The sequence below is a fragment of the Crocuta crocuta genome, unplaced genomic scaffold (genome assembly GCF_008692635.1).
Source record: "Crocuta crocuta isolate KB4526 unplaced genomic scaffold, BGI_CrCroc_1.0 scaffold299, whole genome shotgun sequence".
Classification (NCBI taxonomy): Eukaryota; Metazoa; Chordata; class Mammalia; order Carnivora; family Hyaenidae; genus Crocuta; species Crocuta crocuta.
In genome coordinates, this window is record NW_027532747.1 from 8,420,646 (window position 1) to 8,440,047 (window position 19,402).

Sequence of the window (19,402 nt, forward strand, 5' to 3'; positions counted from 1 at the left end):
CTGGGGACAGGGATGTAGGATACAGGAGTGGTGGAAAAGAGCAACTCGAAAGAATATGGGAAACCTTTAGGGGTGTGAGGCACATGTTCATTAACTTGATTATGGTGGTGTTTTCACGGATATAATCTATGTGAAGACTTATCAAATTGTACACTTTAAATATATATAGTTTACTGAATGTAAATTATACTTCAATGAAGCTGTAAAAAAGAAAATCAGGTATGATCATCCGAGTGTCAGTAAGATCGTTCCACTCGTGGTGTTGACTTTTGCTACTGACCATCAAGTTAGAGAGGCTCTCTCTACCCCACTTGAGCCAGCTACTTTGTAGTATTCTGGTCACAGTCAAGTTTTCCCTGAAAACGGGTCGCTTTTCCCAAGCATTGTGTGAGTTAACTGGACAAGTGACCTTATGGAAGACCAGAGACAACCAAGGAATGAAATAGCAAGTTAAAAGGTCCCAAACTGACCCACTTGGTGTGGTGGGGGTGGGGGCGATGGCTGAGGCACTGCACTACAGACATGACAGGTAAACAGGGAGTGGTACAGGTAGAGGAAGGACAAATAAAAAGAGAGTGAGTGAGAAATCAAGTTCTCCTTTACTCTAATTTTTTATCACACTAGTATGTTTCTGATGTCCTTGGACAGGTAACGAATACTTAATTACACCCATAAGACTACACAGTGATTTGGCATAGTAATATTAGAAACAAAATTAATTTATCTGGGCTACCAAGTCAAACAATTAAAGACTATATTTTCCTTGGTTTTCTGGATATCTTGAAAGGTGAGGCACCACCAATCTGTTTCTATGACCATAAGGTCATTTTCAGATCGATGTTCCCCAGCAATATTTTAATTACTTGTGTTCACATGCAATCATGGTCCAACATATTTAACCCAGGTAGACTTGGTCACAGAGGTAGAGCAAGAGCAAAAATAACATGATAACCATTTGGGGGCCGTTTGGGGCAGGGTCATCCCATGAGCCTGAGTCCTCCAGCCCCCAACTCTGACTGTCACAATTCAATCAGTTTTATTTTCCTCTTTGAAGGCACATTCAAAGTAAATCCACATTTGTTAGCAGCAAGAAACAGTCTTATAAAAATCATAAGATTTTCCTACCTTGACAAAAATTGTTGAATTGCATTCTTGCAATGCCTCCATTAAACTAATCACATGGAGGCACACCATCTCTACCATCTGAAACAACAAACACGAAAATCAATTCCATGCCCAGTAACGCAGAAACCTTGAAAGCTGGTCTGTGGCCACAGAGGGCCCATGTCATGTGCCCATGAGGCTTTGGGCACAATGACCAAAGGGAACCACAAGGAGTAGTGTTTATTCACCTCTAAAACTTCAACTAGAAAGTGGCTTTAAAAGGCTTCAATTGTCATGCCTTCCTTATCTAACTCCGGGCTGCCAATTCGGGTGCTGATCTCGCTAATCTGCGCCGTGTGTGATTCATAGCAGAGGACAAATGCCTTCGGCTTCCCTCCTTCCACCTCCAGAACTTGGGCTGATGTCCTTTTCTCCATCTTGACCCTTCTCCCACAATTTCTCCGCCTGGAGCGGCTGTTTAGTTTATTACACGCCTGTCTGTGTGGCTTGTTCTCCATGGAACAAGGTAGCCACGTTGATGACGGTTCAAAAGTCCTTGATCAGAAATTCCGAAGGCTGGATTTTAAACACTCCAAGGGGGTTTTGCCAGACCGGCGTACATAGTTTTTAACACATTTTTCAGAAGAAAATGAACTCAAATCCATTAGGAGCATTACTTATACAAAACTCATTTGTATCAGGTTCATTTCTAACATTTATATATACCAAAGAGATTTGGAGTAGAGGTATCAAGGGCGTCAAAAAACTAATGACAACAGAATGAAACTGAATCTCTATTTCAGTCCCTAGTTTCACTGTCTGTAAAATAACAGAATGCTTGATCTCCAAGTTCTCCTTTAGTCTCAGACTCTATGATCCAATAAATGTTTCTCAGAACTGCTGGTGCACCCTAAAATTGTCACATAAATTTCCTCTAAATTGAGCTAAAATACCTCTCTCCATACAGAATTGCCTCATAACATCTGCTTCTCTAAAGAAAAGGAAGTGCTTCACTAAAGGAAATATAAAAATCCCCTTTCCAATTAGAGCTGAAAGAAAGTTATTTCTTAAGAGTAGTATCAATCAATCAAAAGTCATTTCTGTTATGTCTTTTGTGGATGGTGCCTTGCTGGGTTGCTGGGCACACTGGGATCATGGATATGATGTTCTTCCTGATCCCCTGCCCCTCACAGAGGAGAACTCACCTGATAAAGCCCCCATGACCAAGATACTAACTGTTGCTTTCTCCACTGAGAATCCTCTTCCAAAGTAACAAAGGATTTCCTTGTAAATTCCTTCCATAGACCTTCCAAGCCTGACTTCAAAGGACTAATCCAAGCATGTTCAATGGAGTGGGCTCCTGCTAACAATACCTCGGATATTTTCCAGTGAGGTTCAGAGCAGCCCCTCTCTTGGTGAGCCATTCTAATTAAAACTGAACTGGATTTGAAAACGGAGGCTCAGGTCTTCCTAGGGCAACTCAAAAAGGTAAGGCCCTTTTCAGGGTTTGAGGCCTGGGAAGAATGAACATGTGTGGTTAGTCTGCTCTTCAGTGCCACCAAAGGGTGACCCAACTGGCTAGGATTTTTCCAAACTGCCTTGGAATCCAAAAATAATATGAATCTCCTTTGGACTTGATAGCACAAAACAACCCTTTATGTGTGGCTGGTCTGCTCTTAAATACCACCAAAGGGTGACCCAATTGGCTAGGGGGTTTCCAAATTGCCTTGGAATCCAAAAATAATATGAATCTCCTTTGGACTTTATAGGACAAAACAACCCTTAAACATAGAAGTTTCATATAAAAATTTTTTTTGGCCCTAAGCGGAGCAAACAAAAGTTGTTTTTACTAGACTTATTTGCTTGCTCTGTTCTTCATCAAAATTATTACACAAGCAGAACATCCAGCTTATAATGTAAAAACCCACCGATCCATTGATGTAATATTACAATTGAAATCCTTAAAGAGCATGCAATGTGAGGGCTGGGTGTGGGTTACATCTTTTATCCAAGATGGGAAACGAACTCGTGGACTCACCACTTTGTTGTGAGCCATCAGCTGAAGGATGCTGGGTGTCACCCTGCTCCAGAACTCCAGCGCGGTCAGGATGGCCGTGAAGCTGAATTCATTCTGACTTTGGACATTTGTAGCTACGGCACTTTGTTCGCAATATACGGTCCAGAGCTGAGCAAAGATAAATGCGTGGAAGAGAGAACACATATGCAGCACGGAGGTCTGAAAAGGAGGAGACAGGAGCTGTTACATTTCAGTGGGCTACGGTGCTCCACAGGCCCCATCCTGCACGGCCTTGGCCTCCTGAGAAGCATGGCCAAAGCGCATCTACTTCCAGAGATCGGAGGCTGAAGGAGTTCTCTATGAGTTACGTATTCGTGATTCACCACCTTAAGCAATCTGCTTTCCGCTTGGTCAGTGGGAGTGTGCTGAGAGAACAAAGCCTCTTTCCAAAGAGAAGGCACCTTGGTTTGCAGAACATAACCCACCCCTTTGCCTGTTAATGACAATGACATTCTCATCACTCAACTAGATCAGGGACAATAACCATTCTACCATGTTGGGGTGTTTCCTCGCCTGTAACATGGGGATGATAGCACCCTCCTCAAAGAGCTGGAGTTAGGAGGAACCTGGTGACATAGCTGAGCACACTGCCCAGCACTTACTCATTATACTATCACCACTTAGTTGAAATGGCAGCAACAAAGACAGTATAACTACTAGCGGTGAGTACCGACTGAGCAAGTACCTACGAGGTCCCAGACACTGTGCTAAAGACTTTCCAAAGATCACTTCTATAATTCTCAAACCATCTGCTAGTCTCTTTGACAGGTGAAAAACTGGAGCTCAGAGAGGTCACAAGGTCAAGGTCACAAATGACAAAGTACCATTGTTAGGAATCAAACACAGCTCTGTCTCGAAATACTAGGAACGGACGGCCTGATCCCTTTTGCAAACATCATTTAGGCCACTTGGATGGTTCTCTACTTGACTACAGAGTCAGCTTGCTCTGGCCCACATCCCAGCTGCTCCCAAACCCACCCTGACTTCCCAGAACTTGCCTAAGCTCGTGAAGGGCCCTTGGCTTCTCTTAGCTGATTAGTATCAGCGTGTCTGGTTTGCTTACACTGGCTCATGACTGATGCCTGCCTTGGGTTTACTTTATTCCCTTAAGCACATCATCTGTCTCTACAATTTACAAAGTTCCTCTGTGTAGATGATTCCAGTGAGCGCTTTAGTGAGTTCCCAACTGGCCTTCTTATTTTCATTTTGTATCTTTATGTATCTATCTCTAGAGATGTGAGTTGAAAAGACAGTGCATGAAAAATTAGAGCAAAAATTTCCCTCCAATTCATATTTGGTTCCAAAAACTGATCATGGGATTTTTATTATATTTCTAGCCTTTTATTTCTCTTCATTATTTTGTGACAGAGATGCCTAGGAAGCTAACTCTTGCTTGCCTCCATAATTTATCTTTATAAAAGTAAACAAGGACAATTTAAGGGGGAAGAAAAGATAGTGGGGGGAATTTAAACAACTTTAAATAAGGCATTAGCACAAAGCTGCTTTCATAACATCCACAGGGGGCAAGTGATAAGATGCATTTTCTTCTCAGAAGAAACATAAAAGGCTGGTAAGGGTTTCCATTAGCGATTTTGATGCCTATGGTCTTAAGGTTGGAGAAACTGCTCACCTTTGATTGCTCTGGAAATCCAATCAGGATGACAATGAGATGGTCTGCAATATGAGAGCCGGCATCCAGAGGTATGGGCAGGCACGGGGAGGAGGCGTTTGGACACACTGCATTATGAGTGAGGGAGCCCAGGAGAAGCCAGGACAGCAGACGGATGCGGGAGATACACTCAATGAATTCTTTCGGCCTATCGAGTAGAAGGAGGTGTTAAAGGCGATTTTTTATGGTTTCTGTTTTGTTGGGCGCTCACCAACTGCTTACTGATGGCATCAAAAGTGTGGTTTTATAGGCGATCACATACAATAAAACACCCAGGTGACGGTGCCAACAAAATGATGCACCTGTTTTTCTGCTCGCCCGATCTAATCCGGGACCTTAGCTGCTTGAGCAAAGAGCAGCTTCTGGTGACACGGGATTCAGAATCATTCTTCCATCAACCTGGGTACCTTCCTGATGAGCTTCTTTGTCTAACCTCTTTCCTTTCTTCCCTTTAGAAAGTCTGACATCGCACTAGAGGGGAAGGAATAGAGGCGGAGACCTGACATACAGGCCACCCATTTTCCTGCCCGTAGTCATTGTCTCCCGCTGCCCTCTGCCCTCCTTACCCCCAACTCCAAGCCCTCCCTCTAGCGAGGGAGCTGACGGAGCGAAATGGAGGGCGCACGCAGAGCAGCCATGCGCCCCTCCCTTCCTGCCTGGCTGCGCTCTACTTCCTCCTGCCAGGGATTCTGCTCCAGCTGCAATCCAACATGCTCCTTGAAGGCAGAAGCTATGTAAGTGCTCAATAAACACCTATTGATTTATCTAACTAGTTGAAATTAAGAGTTAAAATTGCACTTCTAAGCTCCAGGTTCTCATCATCCATCAATACACGGCCGAGGTCTTCGTAGGAGGGCAAGTTCCTCTTACTGGCAGCGTAGCACGCGTGCTCATGGTCAAAAATGCTGCCAGGTCAGCAAGCATGAGGGTGTGGCTCACCTCCCTCCTCCCCCACCGACCACACTGCACTCCCATACATCTTCAAGGCATTCATTTGCTCTTACTGAGTCCCAGAAAACTCAGGGTGGTTCCCTGACTTGCTGACCCTCACTGCTAAAATAAAAAAGGGCCTTACCCTTGCTGCATGGCGGAAGGGGGATGATAGAGCCATGGCAGGTAGCGAATCACAGCCTTGTTATCCCTGTGGTTGCCCCGTGAGATTTCCATGGCTGTGATCTGAGCCAGCCCGACTTTGAGGTGTCCACCAAACGTATCTTCATGCAGAGGCTGGGAACAGGTCTTCATGTGGCTCTGCAAAAACAAACGGCATTTCGTGGCTGTGGCCGAGTACCTGGAAAATTCCTAGTCACTCTTTAAAAAGATCGGGTTGTCATTCCCTTACCTTCTATCACCGCTCCCAAGTATACAGTCTATTTAACCAACTTCAGTGGTTTCCCATTGTTCTTAGGATAAAATGGGGGAGGGGGGATTCCTTAGCGTGGCCTAAAAAGCCTGGGATGATCTAGCGACTGTAGACCTCTGCATCTTACCCCTTCATCCCCTCTACACTGGCTCCTTCCCATTACCGGCCTTTGCTTGGGCTAGTCTCTCTGCCCAAAACACTGTTCCTGCCTCGCTTCACCTAATTAACTGCTATTCATTGTTCAGATTTCGGCTCAAGTGTCACTTCCTCCAGGAAGTCTTCCCTGACCTATTAGAAGCTCCTATATCACCGTGTACCCCTCCTCCATAGCAATTATGATTTTGCTTTATCTTGTATGAGATTTCCATTAAAATTGGCACCCCACTACCAGACTGTAAATTAAATGAGCATGGCTACTGTGTCTTTTTGCTTATTGTTGTATCCCTACCTGCCCAGAACAATGCCAGGCACATTAGAGGTGCTTGTGCTTGGTACATATTTGTTGAATCAATGTAGAAAAATTCCTTTTCTCAGGGTGGCTTAGTGGACAGAGCACTGAAATGGAAACTGAGATCTAGGCTTCAGCCCCAGTTTAGGCCACTTGCCACTTGGCCTTTCTGATCTGTCTCCTAATCTATGTGAAATCAGAGGGCTGGGTTATATCTCTGGTCCCCGACCTTTTGATCATCATGGATCCTTCTTTCTGTTTTCTCTGTATTTTGGAAGTGGTTACAGAGCTAGCTAATCTGTTTCGGTAGTGAGGTCTCCTTCTGTTGACACTTGATGCCAAAGTCATCTGAACATGGGCAACCAGATTCCGCACTCAGTAACCAGTGCGCGGTCAAGTACCAGGGGTGCTTACTTAGGAATGACTGGGTTCAGATGCTGTGAGAAGTCACCAGCTTAAATTCCGGTTCTACTTTCTACCCAGCATTTGCAAATCCATGCCTATCCCAAGAGGCACTTGGATCTTCTGAACAGAGTCTAGAAACTGAGTTAGGCGATGGAGGAACCTCATTTGTAGCTGATGAGCTTCTGGGATGACTAGATCCTATTTATCAAAAAGGGATCATTTAGTGCCAGGTTGCCATCTGGCTGCTCCTTGGACCGTGTTTGCTTTCTCTTCTGCCCTCTGTCCAGGGCCTTCCCCAAATCTCTCAGACTATCAGTCTTTCAGGTCCCTAGTCAACTCACAGCAGGGAAGTTGACTTACATCTGCAATTCATCCCACCCTGCAAAGCACTCAGTCAATAAGCTCGACAACTTCGCTGGGATCTCGCCCACTTGCAAATCAGATTTTGCTCCATCCCTTGTCTTTAATTATTGTCTCGAAGAAGAGAGCTCTGATGCAGATAACCATGGAAGGCTTATGTTTGCATAATGTGTTCTGGTTTACAAAAGTCTCTTTGCATGCACTGTGCCACATCAAACCCCGTAACAACTGGCAAAGGTAGATATTAGGCTTGTGTCGCAGATGAGGGAACTGAGGCTCAAAGGTAGTTAAATGATACCACGTGGCACTGTGAAAAGAGAATGATCTGGAGCCGCTACAGTCTTAGGCCCACCCTGACTCCACCACTTATCAGTAGCGCCACCCTGAGCACGAATCACTGCACCACCCCAGGCCTCAGTTTCTACATCTGTGGAATGGGGACACTTTGACAGGGACACCGGGAGAACTGAATGAATGGCAAAAGTAGAGCCATGCACAGAACTCCTGCCATGCAAACAGCCTTTTCTTTCCTTTTCCCTCTTGCACAGGCTGAACTCAGTTCTCCAGGCTCCCGAGACAGGGACTTGTTAGGGAGCGCCACAGCCAACTCGACGCCCCAGATAACAATAAATTCCGTTGGTCTGCGTAATTCCCTACAACCGCCTCTGTGTCTTGCTCATGGGAGAAGCGAGCAGTGTAAGCAAGCCCTTTTACCTTCAGCTTGGTGAGGGTGTGCATGTCCGCCATGAAGTCCAGTACCTCGTTGATGTACTGCCTCACACACTCCATCGCGGCTGTCCCACACTGAAACACAACGACACCACCAGGTGGGCCCTCTGCCTTCACTTTGGCCCTGACTGTGGTCCCTGTCTTGTTCTGACTTCACACTGCTTACTAACGAGCTGTTTCATAAATCTGGGGTTCTGACTCACTCCATTACTCTCCACAGTCTGTCACCGTCTGCCCGCAGTTTGGACAAAAATTGATAAAAGGTTTGTGGTGAAGAGCTAAGAAACAGGGGCAGCCTGGGCTAGGCAGAGTTAACACCCTTTTTCCCCCCCCCGCACTGGGTGATCTAACTGATTTCTTTTGCTTGCTTTTGTCTTGTTTGTTTTTGTTTTGAATATAATTTATTGTCAAACTAGCTAACACAGTGTGTACAGTGTGCTCTTGGTTTGGGGAGTAGATTCCTGTGATTCATCGCTTACATACAACACCCAGTGCTCGTCCCCACAAGTGCTCTTCCTCGATGCCCATCTGTTTTTGTTTTTGTGTTTTTTATTTTGAGAGAGAAAAAGAGAGAGCATGAGCAGGGGAGGGGCAGAGAGAGAGGGAGAGAGAGAGAATCCCAGGCAGGCTCTGCACCGTCAACGCACAGTCTGACGTGGGGATGAACTCACAAACTGTGAGATCATGACCTGAGCTGAAACCAAGAGTTGGACACTCAACCGACAGAGTGACCCTGTCTGCTTGTTTATAAACTGATCTGGGGGCTCCAGTTAAGCCACGGTTCATGGGTTCGAGCCCCGCATCAGGCTCTTGCTGACAGCTCAAAGCCTGGAGCCTGCTTTGATCCTGTCTCTCCTTCTTCCTGCCCCTCCCCTCCAAGAATAAATAAACATTAAAAAAATTTAAACTGGTCTGGATACACAGACGTATCCTATATAAAGCCATTAGGATCAGAGTCTTTATGACATGAACCACTTTAAAATTACAGTCACCCCTATCACTCTGGGGAGTCTTAGATACACATAAAATACGTGCCACCTAATTCTAACACCAGAATCTCGAATCTTTTTTTCCATCAAAAAAGAAAAGCATATAAACAAACATCATGTTTGCTGCAAGGCTCAAAAATTCTTCTATTCAAGTCATTTACAATTTAACTCTTTACACACAGCAGGCGTCTATTAAATAGAAAAACGTGTGATGGCTGCGTTCTTGCTAGGGATAAAGCAGGAAAAAAAAAAAAAAGAAATGATCAACTTCCCCACACGCACCGGCAGCATGTTTGGGAAGTTTTAAAGGCAAAGAAAGCATACTTGTGTCTCTGGTTATTAAATGACAGAAACCTGCCCAGGGCAGTGCAGTGAGTTTAGGATTAGAAGCAAAGAAAAGGAAGCCGAACGGGCAGACTGCCACATCAAAGCTGTAGGAGAAAACCCACGCATCAGGCCGGGTGAAATGTGGCTCAAAAGGAGGCCGTCTTTGAAGCCATCTGAATACTATGCTAAGGCCTTTCTTAGCTTTCTTTTGGAAAATCTGGAACATTAGATACTTAACTAGCTCACCCAGTGGCTCTCATTTCCCCATATTCATGTAAATCTGCACAGCCCTGAACTGTATCACCTTCTATCTCTTCTACAATGTTACGCCTGTCAATTCCTCTGACAGGATAACAAACAGTAAAATCAGGTCATTGGTGGTTCCGTCAGAGTGTTTTCCAAGCATTTCATATGTTCTAAGGTTTTCTTCTTTTAATTTACATCAAGTGAAGGAATTATAAAAGGTTATTGTGTTCTTGCTTTTGGAATATTAATCCTTTGGTGCAAGAAAGGATTTCCCTCTGATTTATTCCATTTTCTCTGACCTTTCACATGTCATGCAAACAGGAGCCTATACTCTGTTCTTTAATTTCTTGAAAGGGATTTGATTCTTTCACAGGAAGCATTTTATATCATTTCAACTAGGCAAATGTCAAAGAAAATAATTACTTGGAGTATTATTCAATATTTGTCTTTTCACTTTGAATTTCAAAGAATAAGAGCAAAGAATTTACTAATATTCGGTTACTTTTGCTCCAGAGATGGGATCTACATCTGATAAAAGCCTTTAAATACAGCATTACTTTGGGGAGCCATCTATACTTATAAAACAAAGCATATAATTTCCAATCCCCCCTTTTTTTTTCTATTTCACAGAACATAAGCATAACCTTGGTGTGTTGTTTACAAAAAAGAAAAGGAGTCAAGCTCCACTTGTTTTCAAAGGCCTATATTTGTTTCAATAGAAAACTGATGATAAGGTATTGAAAAGGCACTCTAAACTCAAAAACACGAATGCAAGTGAATCCCACCCAATTCTTCCTTGAAACTTATGTCTGATTTTAAAGTTATGTTTCTTCGATTGTAAGAAACACATGCTCAGTTGTGAAAAACTCGGAAAATAGAAATGAACAAAAATCACATAGTCCTAATTCCTGTCCTCCATCTGTGAAACAGCCACCCCTGATATTTCCTTCCAACGTGTTTTGAACACATATAACATACACATATACATATAATTTTCATAAGGCTGACATAGTTTTTTTCTAACCTGCTTTTAAATTAAATCCATCATAAACATTTTCCAATTATTACTCTTTGAGAACTTGATGTGGTAGCCACATAATAGTCTATTTCATAGATGTACCTTACTTTATTTAAACAATACACTAATGTTAGTCAACACCAAAAAAAAAAAAAGGACAATCTGATTTTACAATGGGCAGAAGACATGAACAGACACTTTTCCAAAGCAGACATCCAGATAGCCAACAGACTATGAAAAGATGCTCAACCTGGCTCATCATCAGGGAAATACAAATCAAAACCACAATGAGATATCACTTTACACCTGTCAGAATGGCTAAAAATAAAAAGACAAGAAGTAACAAGGGTTGCTGAGGACGTGGAGAAAAAGGAACCCTTGTGTCATGTTGGTGGGAATGTAAACTGGTACAGTCACTATAGAAAACAGTGTGGAGGTTCTTGAAAAGACTGAATATAGAGACACTGTATGATCCAAAAAGTCTTCTACTGGGTATTCACCCAAAGAAAGCAAAAACGTTAACTCAAAAAGACATATGCACCCCGCCCCCTATGTTTACAGCATTATTTATAATAGCGAAGATATGAAAGCAACTTAAATGTTCACCCATAGATAAAAAGAGAAGGAAGATGTGGAATGGAATATTATTCAGCCATAAAAAGGATGAGATTGTGCCATTTGAGACATGGATGGACCTAGAGGTATAATGCTAAGTGAAATAAGGCAGACTGAGTAAGACAAATACCAAATGATTTCACTCATACGTGGACTCTAAAATAACAAGGAAGTATAAATAAACAAACAAACACAAAGCAGGATCAGACCTATAAACACAGAACAAACTGATGGTAGCCAGAGGAGAGAAGGGTGAGGGTATGCAAAATGAATGAAGAGGAATGGGAGACGGTCTTCCAGTTATGAAATGAAGAAGTCACAGAAATAAAAGGCACAGCATAAAGGATATAGTCAATGATATTGTAATAGTGTTGTATGGCGACAGATGTTAGCTATCTTAGGGGTGAGCACGGTGTAACATAAACTTGTGCAATCATTACATTGTACACCAGAAACTAATGTATCATTGTGTGTTGGCTACACTCAAATTTTAAAAGTTTAAAAAAAACAATATGCCAGTATTAGATCTTAATTTTGCTTCCATACTTTTACCATTTTAAATACTGCTTTAATAAATATATTCCTTATATATGTATTAAATTATTTTCTCAAATATATTACTGGAGGTAAATTATCAAACTGTTCTTCAGCAAAGTTGTACCAATTTTCACTACCACCAGCAGTTCATAAGAATGCTTGTTTCACACATCAATAACGTCAATCATTAAGAAAAACCTGTTGAGTTGCTAGCTGATTTTAATTTTATATTTTTAAATATTTTAATACTTTATATTAATTTATAGTTCACTGAGTTACTCGTGAGGGTAAGAGGTAGATTTTGAATGGCTTATTGGTCATTGGAAAAGTTTCCATATATGGATCTTATAACTTTTTTTGAATGTGTTATTTATTTGTTTTCAAGAGGTGAAGAGAGAGAGAGTGAAAGAGAGAAATAGTGTGTACATGCAAGCAGGGGACAGCAGAGAGAGAGAGACAAAGAGATAATCCCAAGCAGGCTCCATGCTGTCAATGCAGAGCTCCATGCGGGGCTCAGTCTCACAAACTGTAAGGTCATGACCTGAGCCGAAATCAAGAGTCAGTCACTCAACCGATTGAGCCACCCAGGCACCCCTATAACTCTTTTTGCTTTTTCTTTGTTATCGGAATGTTCGGATGTTATCGGATGTTATCGGAAATCAACGTCTTTACTTGTTGATTTCAATAAAACTTTTATTTTTCAGGAATATTATTTTTTAAGCTATCACAGAGGTGGCATATGCTGAGTTTTAAAGGATTAAACAAGGGGGGCCTGGGTGGCTTAGTCGGTTAAGCGTCCGACTTTCGCTTAGGTCATGATCTCGCGGTTCATGGGTTCGAGCCCCGCGTTGGGCTCTGTGCTGACTGCCAGCTCAGAGGCTGGAGCGTATTTCGGAGTCTGTGTCTCCCTCTCTGACCCTCCCCTGCTCACGCTCTCTCTCTCTCCTAGAAATAAATAAAAATATTTAAAAAAAAATAAAGGATTAAACAATACGGAAACTAGTGAGTGTTCAGTAGAGACTGGCTAAGTGCTCATAGTACCATTTCTCTTCCTCCCTAGCATGTGCCTAAACCAGATTTCCCATCATCCCTTGCAGTTAGGTGTGGCCATATGCCAGTTCTAGCCCATGAGATGGGAGTAGAAGAAAAAGACAACATTCAGACCTGGCCCCAGGAACCTTCCAATGTACCATATTCTCTTCTCTTTCCCTAGCCACCAGCTGATTGCAGAGGGCTGCACATGGCAGAAGGAACCTGACCTCTAAACTTTCATTTGAAAGTCCTCCTCCTCCTAATCAGGATACCCATTTAAACTTTATATAGGCAAACAATAAACGTTCTGTGTGCTAAGTGGCTGGGAACTCATCACATGGCATCTTTCTTTACCCTAACTACTATTTTTTTTAATAGTTTATTGTCAGGTTGGTTTCCATATAACACCCAGTGCATATCCCAAGAAGTGCCCTCCTCCATGCCCATCACCTCCCTTCCCCTCCCCCCCACCCCCAACTGCCCTCAGTTTGTTCTCGGCATTCAGGAGTCTCTCACGGTCACCCTAACTACTATTAAGAGCTCTTTAAAAACACATAGTCTAGGGGCACCTGGGTGGCTCTTTCAAAACACATAGTCTAGTTAAGCGTCCAACTCTTGATTTTGGCTCAGGTTATGATCTCACAGTTTGTGGGATCAAGCCCCCTCTGTCAGTGCCGAGCCCACTTGGGATTCTTTCTCTCCCTCTCCCTCTCTCTCTCTGCCGCTTCCCTGCTCACGCACACACTCCCTCTCTCAAAATAAATAAACATTTTTTTTTTAATTTAAAAAGCATGGTCTAGTAATTCTATTCCCCAAAATCCATTTTAAAACAATAGTCTCAAACATGGACAAAGATTTAAACACAAAGATGTTTCTCATACATTAGTTACAATTGCAGAATATTGAAAATAAAAATACACACAATTAATGTTTCTTAACATTATCTGTAATAGGTAATGTTTATTTAGCATTTGCTATATGTCTGGTATTATGCTAATATGCTTTGCATACACTATCTCACTCAGTCCTCAAACTAGACATTGGGACCTTTCATATCTCATTCCATGGATAATACAAATCAAGAATCGTAGGTTAAATAATTTTCCTGATCACACAGCTAGTAAATGGCAGACCTCAAACTCTGGTGTGGGTCTAACCCCCGTACACTTAACCACTATTTAATGGTACATTCACATGAGGTAATAACTCTGCAGCCATCAAACTTTGGGGAAAATGCTTATAACAGATGAAGCCAAAGCCACATTTATATACTATGGTTTGAACTATGTTTAAAAAAAATGCATAGAAAAAGTAAAAAAAAAAACAAAACAAAAACAAAACATTAATATGTTGGCCATAAAATTATCTCTGGGTTGAATTACTATTTTTCCTTGGTCATAAAATTTCTCCACACCAAAAAATTTAAATAAACAGTATTTTAGAAATATAATGCTTAGCATTATGGGTAAAATTGGTATACTATGTAAATAAATAAAAGCCTTTTAGAAAACAATATGAAAATACATACCATCAAGATAATCCTACTCTCTAAGGACTTTATGCCAAGGATATACCTCAAAATAAACATGATGATGGCCTTTGTAGGAATATATATAGACCAGAAATGAAACTGGAAAGTAAATATACTTCTAACAATATGGAAATAAGCAAATTAGCACACTGAATAGATCAAAAAATGAAAAAAATTTCCAAAGCAATGGTTCTCATTGTAAGGCAGAGGGATTCTAGCTGATTCTTTTTTTTTTTAATTTTCTCTACTAAAAATTTAATTTTTTTCAGTGAACAATTAATATCTATAAAGTTTCTGAGTTTCATTGTAGTCAACTTGCTATCAATGTTATTGTGGTTTCTCATCCTTAGCCCTTCAGTGAGAATCTTAAACTATTTTGCCAAATAGTTCACTAGTTGATAACAAGGGAATTTTTAAATTTCCGAGGAAATATTGTAAAGAAAAACAAAGTATCACAATGCTTATTTTTTTCTGGCAGTAGTTAAATCAAATTGGTTAACAGGAGCCAGTATAAGAAAATTGATTCTGGAAAAATTGAACTAAATCAAATCTATTTTGTATGTCTTGTAATTTCTCTCCTCCCCTCAACTGGCTGCTTCAATTTTACTCATGTTTCCTGGAATTAAAAGTTTCCAGGGCCTGGGATTAATTTAAATTTTCACTACCTCTCTTTTTAAAAAAATGCTAACATGTCTTCAATTTTACAGTATTTGTTCTATCAAAAATGAACCAGGGCACAGGCCAAAAATACCTCTTTAACCAAATGGGGAAATGAGAAGAAATGCAAAATGTAGACGATTAATTCAGTCAGGACTTACTCCAGGTACGGAGGCAATCATCTGCTTGCTCAGGATTGTGGACTCAGCTAGTTTGGTTCCAGCATCTGCACAAATAAACTAATAAGAAATTGAAAGCATAATTACTTTTAAGAGCACTTGGACAGTAATAAGTTATTTATAGTTTTATTAACTTGGCCTAAATTCATTAGTGTTTACTCCCGTGACAATCTTCCCTGGATATATGGGGCTTGCTAATCATGACAGTTTGTTCCTATCAGAAATTAAGAATCATAGGACTGAGATCAACACACAGACTCTTACTTTACTCAGACAGCTAAGTGGCACTGAAATGGCGCGTTCAATCAAGGGAGAAAGGAAAGACATCGACACTGTCAGATTTATTCTGAAGTTATTATATTTACTCTCTAGTGCTTCTTGAGAGATCCTGACTTCTCATAGATCTTCCAGACTTCTATCATTATACACTTAAAATGCAAACAGAAAAATAACCAACCTCATTGTGAGTAATCTACCTGTTTCTTCTCTCACTTCACCCATGCCTATCTTCTGTGCTGCTGGTGACGCCCCACTCCTGCCCTTGACCCTCAGGACTCTTCACACACTTCCACTGTAAAAGTCATGACCTTAGACTACAGTGACCTATGAGTTTATTTCATAACCTGCTACAAGCTGTGCAAGGCCACAGACGCCATCCATGCATCTGACCTGCCTGACAAGCTTCCTGCCTGACGTCACAGAGGTGCTCAGCAAAACTTTGTGAAATGAATCCATTAATCAATAGTGACAAGATCAGGATGAGGACAGATTGGCCAGGTTCCAATCTCATTCGCTTCATTACAGATTTTTATAGGTGTTTCCTACCTCGTGCAACACCCAACTATTTATTAATGGTTTCAAGAAAAAAGTTAAACATGAAGTCTGCAAACTTGCTATGAGCTAGTAGGTCCTGGTTAATTTCTCTTCCCTGGCCTCTGGCCAGTGGCCCCAACAACTTCGGGGTCCCAAGCTGCTGCTGTGCATGGGTCAGCGGCTCTGAAAGAAGCTTTCACACTGACAGTTCTTCCTTCTAACTCCACTCTCAGTCTAGAAGAGCACAGAAAAGTTAGGAAGATCAAGATGATGAGTTCAGCAAGGCAGGTTAGCTCCCTGGCAAACTGGGGAGAAATAAGACGGGTCAGGGTCCTACAGAAAAGCTCAAGGGAGCCTGATGAAGAACAGAAGCCAGAATGTAATCAGGCTAATCAGGGGTCAGAATCAGAGCATTATTAATAGGTAACAGGTTTGTGCTAACAATGCAGAGATTTAGGCCAAAGCCCTCCTGAGGGCAAGCATCCCTGAGTCTTCTCATTCAAGGCCTCGTTCAAGAGCTGGTCGTCAAGTGTGGTCCTCCAGGAGAGGTGTTTCAACACATAACTGAGCTGGGGGCCAGAGGACAACAGGCAGAGCTGTCCCTGAAAGTCACATTGCAAGAGCAGATTCATACCGCCGCTCCACATTCACATACAGTTATTTCCGTTTGCCTCAAATACAGTTCCAGGAGGCTGAGGAGTCTATTTGGCCATTAACTCTGAATCTAGCAAAGGAAGTGCCACCAGGTAATATCCAGGGAATACCTGCAATTTTCCCTTATTTTATTCAGAAATCCTTATGTCTTATGTCAGCTCTCCAACCAGGACTTATTCCCAATCTAAGAAAAAGCAAATACATCAAGATTTTTTTTTAAAAAAAAAGAAAAGCCTAGAACTTTGGCCAGAACTTGTCAGTAAAAAGAAGTAAAATATTTGATAGAAGTACATGCTCAAAAGAAGAAAACTGTCCAAACCTCCTGGCAGATATCGCATGTTTTCCCATAAAATGTATTTTCAAAAGCTATCAGAGTCTGCAATCTAAGACAAACTACTTATAACTAAGTTTCAAAACCTCTGTCAGGATACCAACATTTTAATTAATTTCTTTGCAACGGAAATGAGAGCCAAGAGAGGCCAGAGGGAGAGGAAGAAGTGCACGCAAGCCTGAGGAGAGGGAAGCCAGGGCAGCAGAGATGCTCTGAGGTGGGTTCAAGCCTGGGCCCCCCGAAAGTGTGCTTGCCTGGCCTGGCTGTGCCCTGGAGAGCAAGAAGAGCTTCGCAGAGAAGAAAACTCCAATGTCTCTGTCTCCCCAGAGCAGAAGCCTTTCTCACTTATACTCAGCCAAGCAGAACGAGCAGCATCATGGAAGGAGGCTGTCAGCCACACGGCACCAAGATATGAGGCCAAATTAAAACGTCTGATTTTTGGTGACTCTTAAAAGTCAGAATTAATCAGAAACTTATCCTCCGTCCCCAAATTTATGCAAGTACGGTGGAGAGTCTGGTATTTTAATGGATATAAAAGTGGATAAGCCTCTAAAACCATCTGCTATTGGGGCGCCTGGGTGGCTCTCAGTTGGTTGAGCATCCAACTTCGGCTCAGGGCATGATCTCATGGTTTGTGGGTTTGAGCCCCGCTTTGGGCTCTGTGCTAACAGCTCAGAATCTGTGTCTTCCTCTCTCTTTGTCCCTCTCCAGTTTATGCTCTGTCTCTCTGTCTCTCTCAAAAATAAATGTGGGGAAAAAAAAACACCCATCTACTATTTATTTTTTATCAATGCACTTAAATCCAGTGTAATTTGGGGGGCACCTCAATGGCTTAGTTGATCCTTGGGGTTGTGAGTTGCAGCCCCATGTGTGGTGTGGGGTTTACTTAACATTTTAAAAAAGTTTTTTTTTAATAAAAATAAAAAGAAATAAATCCAGTGTCATTTTAACATAACATGTACAACTAAAACCTTAATAAACCTTCTCATTACATAGCTGCCAACCATAAGCTGAAAAGCTCCATTATAATTTTGTAGAATTGCTCACAATATAAAGACATAACTAAAACCAGAGAGGGGAAGGATGTCTGTTGCAGAAGGAAGACTTTCATACTTTGAGACAGAAATATGCTACTGAAACACACACTCCCACACGAATACAAAAGAATACGAAAGGAAGACGATATCCATTATGTGTCTTACTAAATTCATTATCAAAATGAGACTCAAAATAGTATCTCCACCTCTTATCCAGAGAGTGATCAGATAATTACTAACTCAACTAATGGGAATACCCCACGTCAATAGTATCTGTGACTTAAAAACAACAGGCGTACCTCTGCCAATCCTTTGTCCTCTAGCCCACCACTAACCTATCTTTAAAAGAGAAATCTTTCACCCACACAGTTTCTCACACTTGACTGTGCAGGCATATCCCACACAGTGCGGGTGCCCCATGCAAATCAGCAGAATGTCTACTCTCAACACAGAATAAGAGCCGAGGAAACTCTTTTTGACCTGGGCTCATAGAGCCTTTACAGAGGCTTTAAATGAGTTACCACCCTATTATGAAAATTCTGCTTTAATCTATCTAGAGAACACTTATGATAGCCTATTACACCTAAAATACCTATGGCAGACTGGCAGAAGAGAAGATGTCATGAGTGAAAGTTAAAATGTTGACAGGTCTGAATTAAAACAAGAGAGAGCATCTGTCCAATGTGCAGAAGAACGATACCATGAGGGCTAACAAGGTAGATTCTGAAGAATACATATATTTTTCTTATTTGGCAAATTCTTTCCTACATCCGAGCCTCTTTTTCTTTAAAAAACAAAACATCTACTTGCACATTTAAGGCCTTCTGACTTTAGATGCAGGTAAAAACAAGTAACAGGAGTCTATGGCTAGATAGCCACAAGAGAGCAGGTGGGAGATTTCCCATGATGCCAGGCCTCCAGAAAGAATTTCTAGGAATTAGAAAACAGATAGGTACGTATCGTGACCCTGAAACATTTCAAACTTGGGTGGCTGCACAAAACTTGGGCAACGTTTCATTGTTCTTTAAGGGCAGAGTATTTGATAAACAACAAAGGTATCATCTATCTATGAGAAGAATATGAACGGCTCCATGACTGTGAACTTATCTAACTAGCACATCATTAGAGGAGTGCTAATGGAAATACCCTGGCGGTCTCTGTGGGATGGAAGAATGAAGGGTAAACCCAAGATCTGAGCAACTGACTTTCTTGTCACCAAATGGAGCCAGTGTCATTCATGATGGATCACCGGGGGAGTTTTTCCTTCCAATTGTTGCTTTC

At 41.7% G+C, this 19,402-nt stretch overlaps 1 protein-coding gene across 3 annotated transcripts in view; it reads right to left on the minus strand.

The window, feature by feature from the left end:
• UNC79 (unc-79 subunit of NALCN channel complex) overlaps nt 1-19,402 on the minus strand; it is a 207,326-nt gene that overhangs the window by 17,471 nt on the left and 170,453 nt on the right. For all 3 annotated transcript variants that reach the window (XM_077780866.1, XM_077780865.1, XM_077780867.1), the window contains 6 exons: nt 15,269-15,346; nt 8,141-8,230; nt 5,926-6,101; nt 4,812-4,998; nt 3,143-3,340; nt 1,126-1,203 (listed from right to left, as the gene is read on the minus strand). In XM_077780866.1, the coding sequence (XP_077636992.1) occupies nt 1,126-1,203; nt 3,143-3,340; nt 4,812-4,998; nt 5,926-6,101; nt 8,141-8,230; nt 15,269-15,346 (807 nt within the window). The remainder of the gene's footprint in view (nt 1-1,125; nt 1,204-3,142; nt 3,341-4,811; nt 4,999-5,925; nt 6,102-8,140; nt 8,231-15,268; nt 15,347-19,402) is intronic.